General features: G+C 34.9%; 1 protein-coding gene across 1 annotated transcript; it reads right to left on the bottom strand.

Annotated features, from left to right (window-relative positions):
- Positions 1 to 819: 819 nt before the first annotated feature.
- LOC143569567 (DNA mismatch repair protein MLH1-like) lies at positions 820 to 6,448 on the bottom strand. Its single transcript, XM_077055443.1, has 16 exons — positions 5,952 to 6,448; positions 5,036 to 5,208; positions 4,893 to 4,965; positions 4,549 to 4,683; positions 4,210 to 4,420; positions 3,979 to 4,127; positions 3,749 to 3,850; positions 3,560 to 3,629; positions 3,353 to 3,482; positions 3,165 to 3,259; positions 2,978 to 3,086; positions 2,706 to 2,871; positions 2,443 to 2,604; positions 1,901 to 2,033; positions 1,634 to 1,773; positions 820 to 1,092 (listed from the first exon to the last, which is right to left on the bottom strand). The coding sequence occupies exons 1-16, from the start codon at positions 6,228 to 6,230 to the stop codon at positions 1,048 to 1,050; spliced, it is 2,172 nt and encodes a 723-aa protein (XP_076911558.1). The 5' UTR covers positions 6,231 to 6,448; the 3' UTR covers positions 820 to 1,047.
- Positions 6,449 to 8,424: the final 1,976 nt, after the last annotated feature.

Genomic DNA, 8,424 nt, shown 5'->3' with positions numbered 1-8,424 from the left:
GATGCTCCCTGGTCAGACAAGATATTGGCGAATACCACATATGATCAAGAAAAGAGTGACAGCGAGCTCCGCCTGACCACAAAGCAGCAAGCTGCAAGCACTACTCTAAAATCAGTGAGCTCTGCAACAATACCGAAATAAGTTGGCGGTGCCCGCAATGGACTTGCCTTTCCAGCTAAGTACTTAACTTTTAAGACAACTAGCTACCTATGTAGGACAAGTTCTCTTTCAAGTTTCATATAAAACCCACTACTTATCATCAATATCTCATTCATATTAACTACATTTAACCAATTTTATACAATTTAGCTCGTTATGAAGCTCTCATCATGGAGAGCATAAACCCATAAATTATTAATTATACAACTAATACATGAATATAATTATTTGTAGCTAAAGTTGGTGAAAATCATATTTTGAATGATTTTTCGATAATCCCCACATGAATGGAAATCGATTGGAAAACACGAAAATCTCGATGAAACCTCGATGGTTGAAACTTTAAGTGGATAAGTACTTTATTAACTTTAAACCTCTCACTATAAAAACTAGTTGTAGTTTAAAGTAGATTACAATATATGTCCACACATGACTCTACTTAACCAGGTTCATGCTATCACTGTCATGTCCGTTATGGTTCGGGAATTCTCTCACCTAAGTGATTTGCCAAGTGAACTATTAAAACCGTATGCCTAACCTAGATCTAGTAAAACTAAGTACTCTACTAAAAGTGTCTAAAGTAATTATAAAATATTAATATAACAAGTAAAACCAAAATCGAACTATAAATATATGGATGAATGGGATGTACTGAAATCAACTGAATAGAATAAAACACATGCCATGGAACATGTAGATGAAGACATGCCAAAATCAAGGAACACGAGTCAGAATTACCAGCATCTACACAAAACAGACACGAACACTAGACGTATAAAGTAATGGAAATTTGAGGAGCCACTAGAACAGAAACTTACAGGAAACTCTTTATACAGATGATCAATAACAGCCATAAGCTATCTACATGCAAAACAAAGGTGGGTGTTCCTAGCATCTTTCAAAAACCCGATATAGCTTCTCCAGAGACGCCACCTACATATCCAACATCAACAGTGTTCTCAGCATATGAATAAAACATTGTATAACTAAAATATTAGAAAGAAAAAGAAAGGGGTATAATAGTAAGTTGATATCGGCTAGATCTGATTTAGGGGTGTCAAATGGGTCCTGTTCGTGAATGAACCAGAAAACACGACCTGTATGAGTTTTCATGGGTTGACAAGAACACGGCTCGTTTAACCCAAAAAAAAAAATTTATTGTATTCTTTTACACTTTAATTCTGTAAAATTACATGTTTACAGCAAAAAAAAGTGAAATTTATATCAAAAATTTACGTTCAAAGTTTTAAGCTATAAAACTTGATGCCTTTTCTGCTTAAAACTTGAACTTTGTAAAATAATACTCAGTAAGTTCACATAAACAGTTTTTTTTATAAATACAAAAGTAAGCGGGTCACCCCGCAAGCTAGCCATGCCGACGAGAACTTGTTTAGCCTAAAACCAAACCCGAACCCGCAAATTTCATGTTAGGTTCATGTCACATCATAAATTCACACCCGTGGGAAAATCATACCTGCACAAATGTTCCATTTGCAGCCATTGAATTTGGGGGCTTAAAGAAAAGTCGCATGGAAGGAAATAAAACATGCTGTATTGACCATTCTCGCTGGGCCCACGCGTTCTCAGCTTCTAATATTAACTCTTCATCAACTCCTACAATTTTGTTCAACAGAGTATGATCCAAATTATTGGTTTTAATGCAATATGTGTAACTCAGATATTTAAGTGTAATTTTAGTATCTGAGGGATGAATTTAACGATTAATTGGCAGTATCCATACCTTCAGCACCTCTCTTATAAAAGTCTGAGTTGTGACCTGTCGGATTTGGCAGTAGAGGTGGATGCATAGCATAAAAGTTACCAAGAGCAGCAGCTATTGTTTGAAAGCAAACTTTCTCATTATTCCATACCACCTAAACAAGAAAACAAAACCACCAGTTATGTTTACAGCTTGCAATTCTCACTGGACCAAAGAATAAGATCAACATAAAAGACTATTTATTATCTCCCCTCTCTCCAGTCTTTTTTTAAAAATGTATAAAAATGTGCACATGTGCATATATTATTATCTCCTCTCTCTCCAGTCTTTTATAAAAAATGTGCACATATGCATATACATGTGCATATAGTATATATGTATATAGTGCATATGTGCATTCGGACAACAATATAAATACTATATGTTTTAAAAATAAATCTTAAAAATATTGAAATCTACATGCATTCTAGTCAATTTATATGATATGGTACGAGGGTTAATGTGGTTCTCACAGTTCTCAACATGTCCAACTATATATATGTGTTTAGGTATATGTAACTTACATCATTTCCCAAACATAAAACAAATTCAGGAACACGGTCCATGTCAGGTGTGTGTTGATCAAGTATGACAGGAAGTCTTGACAAATTGCCTTGTGGATCCACGTGGATGCCAAAATATTCATCAAGCATTTCACACTTTTCTGTAAGTAACTTCAAGTTCATCTGTGTGTAAGATGATCAAAAGAGCTTAAACTCTAGTTAGACATGAGCAATCTTTCCTTTTAATTACTAAATGAAGTGAAGCAATTGAAAAGTAATCTTACTTCAGCAATCTTTCCTTTTAATTCATCATTTTCATTGCCTTCTGATTCCGGATCTTCCTCCTTCAGTGCCAACATGAGTAGTTCTTGCAATGGAGCAGGATCACTTAATTGTATTGCATTAAAGTAACCAAATCTTTGTAATACCAGTTGATACATGAGTTCTTTGCTACAAAATAACAACAATCAACAGAAAAAAAAAAGTAATTAATAACTAAACTTTAGGAACTTAGAAGAGTTAACACTTAACTATAAAGATACATCGAGTATATTACCTTATATTTACAACATTAGCAAGGTACAGATTAGTATTGTGCTGAAGAAGAGCAAAAACATCATCAGCCATTCCAACATATGTGCAATTCCTCACAATGTCCAAAAGACCTACAAAAAATTAGGAGAAAAAAAACTGCCTTTACTAGCACAAAATCATGCACTTTCAAAAATATTTAGTCTGCATACCAGAATGGCAACCATGTTCAACTTCATTTATAAGCTCCTGAAGACTTGTAAGATCAGCAGTTTCCTTTGGATTTCTCCTTTGCCTGATTGAAGACCTGCAGTCAGATGACAGTATTTGAGCCCATGGTTGTTTAGTTTGTAAAGCAATATCTTTTCTATAGATTCATAAATTAAATTATTATTATAACCTCAATGAATTCAAACCACAGTTTCTTTCAAGTTGCCTAGAAGGCTTTACTTGCACGTAGGCATGCAACCTTCCAGAAGGATCCTGTAAATCCGTACGTACCATCTTATGTGCATATACTTTTTGAGACCCTTTGAAAAATTAAACAAAAAAGTAAGATCATTAAGAGATCCATGTACGGTAAAAGAAAGAGTATCAATACGCGTACCAGAAGTTGATGTGCTTATAGGAGAAGCTTTATTTGCAGCTACTTTATTGGCTGGAGAGCTATCCACTGCCTGTTAATCACATAAATAAAAGATACAATTAGTATTGTATTAAGTAACTTGACATATTGGGGACATAACCTTCTATCAATGATACATATTGAGAATGTAAAAAAGAAAAGTCTACTCACTACTTGCTCTTGATACGTGCTCATGTCATTGAAGTTTCTTAGCTTCACTTCTATTGTTGATTGTATTTTCTCAATAATGACCTCTTGATTCAAAAGGCTCACCTGCATAAGTATCATAAGTTGAAGTTAAGTTAAAATAATTATCCATCACTTGGTAAAAACCCTAAATATATATAGTAAAAGATAAAACAAAATGAAATAACATAAAAATCATGCAAAAGCATCATTACTTCTCTCTTTGTGGGATGCACATTAACATCAACATGCTCAGGAGGTAAATTAATTGACATATATATGAAAGGCTTTGATGCTTTGGGCAGAGTAACACCATACACAATTTCAATTGCCCTCTTCAAAGCAGTACACTCAACTAACCTTTCTGCAAAAATAGAAATTTATGCATAAAAGTCAATAAACTAGCAGAGGTCAAAGTTTAATAACACGTAAATTTGAATGTATACCATTGATAAAGAGAACCATGGTAGTCTTCTTTGCAGAGTAATTTGAGTCAGATATATAACCACTCATTTCAAAAACTGAACTAGACGAATTAGAATCTGAAGCTTCAATTTCTATCACATTGCGAGCAACCGAGGCCCCATAAACAGATCTGATCGCATCAAGCCTTGATGACATTGCAACTGAGTGAACATCCGCTTTAGATGAACCATGCTAAACAGATGAAATGATAGACACGTCGAATGTATTAAAACAAGTAAGTACAATTATTTCAAAGTATAATTAAGGTAGAAATAATATCTTTATATTAAATGGAAACAACAGTTACTTAAGCTACTCACCTTTTTGCAGGAGAAGCTCACGTTTTTGTGATGAATCGCAAACCGACTTAACAGGTCAACAATTTTCGGATAATCATCGGCAGAGCTCTGAAGAGATTTCCTTCGGGCAATCATGTTATAGAACAAATTCTCAATCTGGTCGAAACACAGGTGTCATCAATCAAAAGAGAATCTTTTTACATTTTCAGAATCTCACTAATTACAGAACAAACTGAAATCCATGTCCCATTTACTACAACTTTAAATTTCTATAATTTAAGAACAGCAATCACTTTTTCAGAATCTTGCTAATCTCATGCCATTAATTCTACAACAACCACAAAGTAAAGACCGTCTTAACATACCATTATTTGAGTCCCTTTCACAGCAGCACAAGCCCTAGGTTCATGCTCCATCACACCATCTCTGTAAGAAACCCTAACACACAAAATCCAAAACTAAAATCAAAATCAATCGCAATCAATAAGTAGTAATACAACCAGCATACCTATAACCATGCAACTGACCACTGGTGATTGTAGTAACAGTAACATGAGCAACATAAGTCATACTTGCTAGGGCTTCTCCTCTAAACCCCATAGACTTAATTGATTGCAAATCCTCAAATGCAGACAGCTTTGATGTCGTATGCCTCTCGCATAGTATCGGTAAATCCTCATACTGTAACAAAAATTCACCTCTACATTAAAAAAAAAAACAATTTCCGAAATTCGGAAAAAGTTAGTGAAAATTCATCTCTACACTAAAAAAAACACAAACAAAAACGAAACAAAACCCAATTTCCGGATTTCAAAATAAAATGCAATGTTAGAGAAAATTCACCTCTACATTAATTAAAAAAAAAAAAAAAACCCCAAATTTAGGGGTGCAAACAAGCTGAGCCCAATCTTGGCTTATTTAACTTACATATAGCTCGAGCTCTTGTTCGGCTCGTTCGATCTCTATTTCTAAAGCTCGAGCTTGGCTCGTGAGTAGTTTTTGGAGCTCGAGCTCGGTTTGTTAACTACTTCTCAATTATATATTATAAATTTATATTTATTTTAATATATTTATTTTTTCAGTTATAATTTTATATATAACATGATATATATTATTTAGTTACTTTTTCATAATAATAAATAGATTAATTAATAATTATTAAATATATATATATATATAAATATATGTTATAAATATTATGTTAATGGCAGACTCGTTTAGGCTCGCAAGCCGGCTCGAGCTCGTCTAATGAAGCTCGGGCTCATTTATTAAACGAGCTTAGTTTTAGGCTCGAGCTTGGGCTCGTTTAAGCTCGGCACAAAAACTGAACTAATTTTACACATAATAATAAACAAGTTGCACAACTTATAATTAATAGATTTGTGAAAAATTAATACGATCATGAACTAGGGTTAGGGTTTTACTCTAATTCCGTGGCCATCATCGGAGACTTGGATGAGTTTGAGTCCTCCATCTTTAACAGACACATTAATCGACGTGGAGCCGGCATCGAGGCTGTTTTCAATTAGCTCCTTGACGGCGGACACCGGCCGTTGGATCACCTCGCCGGCGGCAATTCGGTTGACGACAGATTCGTCAAGACGGTGGATCCTCGGTGGTTCTTGTGGTGGTGGAGGATGGACTGTGTCTGTGTCCATAGCGTGTGGTGTTGGTGGTGGTGGTTCGGTTGTTTCGAATTCCATTGCCGGTGGCTCCAATTTGGCGGTAAAATTGGTTTGTAAACGTGCTGAATCGAGTACTCGTCACTCGAGTAGGCTTTGGTTTAGAAATGATCTATGTCGAGCTGGCTCGCTTAGTAAACAGTATTTCGAGTGAGGTTTTTTTTTCCTATCGAGCTTCGAGCCACGTGGTATTTGAACGTCGTCATTAATATTGACAAGTGCGAATCAATTAATTTCGGTAATCAATTTCAAGTGTGATTGTAGTATCACTCGATTCAGATCCTGAATAATCAGAATGTCATCGCTCTTTTTTTTTACTAGAAATATTTTTTTCGATCCGAATTTTACCTCTTTTGAAGAAAGGCAATAAAAAAATATTGATAAAAACTTATTGAATCACAATGGATTGCCCAGGATTATCGTTTCTTTCGGATTGATTAAACACCTTACTCTGGATGATAAGGTATTTAACAACGAAAGGTTTGACGTGTAAAAAAAACAATTGAAGAGATAAAGTCGAACACTTACTTATGGATATGGATTGGAGCAATATCCCATTCTATCGATTATAACTCATGATGCATGTTCAATTTTTTACTTATCAATTTTGTATGCTTTCTTACTCCTTGCTAGATTTTGTGTTTGTGTTCTGATAAAATATTCGTCGTTTTCAAAAAGATAAAGAGTAAAAAATTTTGGCGGTTATACTTACTATTTTCTTTCTAAAGAAAATTGGCTTGTGTTTGAATTGGATAAGTATTATATTACGTAATTTGTTCATGACTAAGTCGGATACCTTTTAACTCTACTTTTGAACCTATGCTTATATTCATCATGACACCAAAATGTAGAAGAAACATATTTAGTAGACAATTTGATACTCTTAAGGTACAAGCCTGTTGCCTTATATCATGCAAATGTTATTTAGTTGGCTTAATTTCTTTAGATATGTGTTGATGGTTGTTGTGTGATATTGCCATATTGGTTTCACAAGCCCTAGGCGGTGTCGCGGTGATACAACAGGGGGATTCATTATTCGTTCTTTCATGCAAACACTATACCACTCATTTCTTGTCTAAAATCTATAACACATTTGTTACAAGTGCATGTCAAAGGCAATTATATTAGTTTTAAGCTTTTAATTAAACTAGCAAAAGTGCCCGTGCGTTGTTGCGGGTTCACGCAAATTATCTTCTCGTATTGGTTTGCAGTGTTTGGTGTTGTGTGTAATGGGCTATCCGTGCGAGTGAGCTGCCACTTGTGCATGGTGGATTTTTTTGGGAGGGGTTGCGCACAAAAATTTTAACATATCCATACGCATTGGATACATCGTGTTTTGTGAAATATTTGCTAATAAAGTAGGTTTTTATTGGTTTTGTGAATTTTAATCAACATAAAGGATTAAATGTGTGTTAATTGGTGAGTAGTTAGAGTTGAAATTTAATCGGCAGATAAATAAATGTCAAATTAAGACCACTAAGTTGTCGTCAACGAATGGTAAAAGGGGTAAAGTGGTGGACATACGTGATTTTATTGTGCACATGCATATATGTTGGATCAATGGTGTTATGAATTACCGGGTACTTAAGTTCTAGAAACAAAACTTTTTATTTGGGGCATCACAAACTGACAAGTAGGAATGTGATGAGAATTAAGAAAACGATATGACATTAACAAACTTCTATAGTGGGAAAGACAAGGGTCTCAGTGAAGATTGTCCCCTTTTCGGCCGTAAACCAATTAATGTAGTAGGTCTTCCTAACAGTTTGTTGACGATCGCAATCTCATATAGTTTTGTTATGCCAACCATAGCAAACAGTTTCTGTTTGTAACGTAATGGGTAATGGGGATCCACGAGTGCAAGGATATAGATGTGATTGCGGGGGTTGTGAAAATGGGGGTCCACTTATCTCGGAGTACGGACCATAGGTTGTATGATATTTTGTGCCTTCCCAGAGTATCTGAATGGAGTTGTCAATGTTTCCCAAATGGGCCATAAAAGTTGATTTTGATGGAACATGAGGGAAGACCATCTCTTTAACTTGTTTCATTCTCGTCTGAAAGTTAATAACAACATTCATAAACACAGACCAAGCCTCTTAATCGACGAAGTGCAACGCATGTTGACATGGAGTTTCGTTTCCCACATAAGTCATTCTTACATGTTCCCTATCTGTGTTGAAGGGCATTTGTAACATCCCAAAATTTTGATCCA

The sequence above is a fragment of the Bidens hawaiensis genome, unplaced genomic scaffold, assembly GCF_021521415.1.
Source record: "Bidens hawaiensis isolate Kalapana, Puna unplaced genomic scaffold, B.hawaiensis_p1.1 tig00024617_1, whole genome shotgun sequence".
Classification (NCBI taxonomy): Eukaryota; Viridiplantae; Streptophyta; class Magnoliopsida; order Asterales; family Asteraceae; genus Bidens; species Bidens hawaiensis.
The sequence above is the reverse complement of the archived record's forward strand: the minus strand, read 5'-3'. Positions and strand labels throughout refer to the sequence as shown.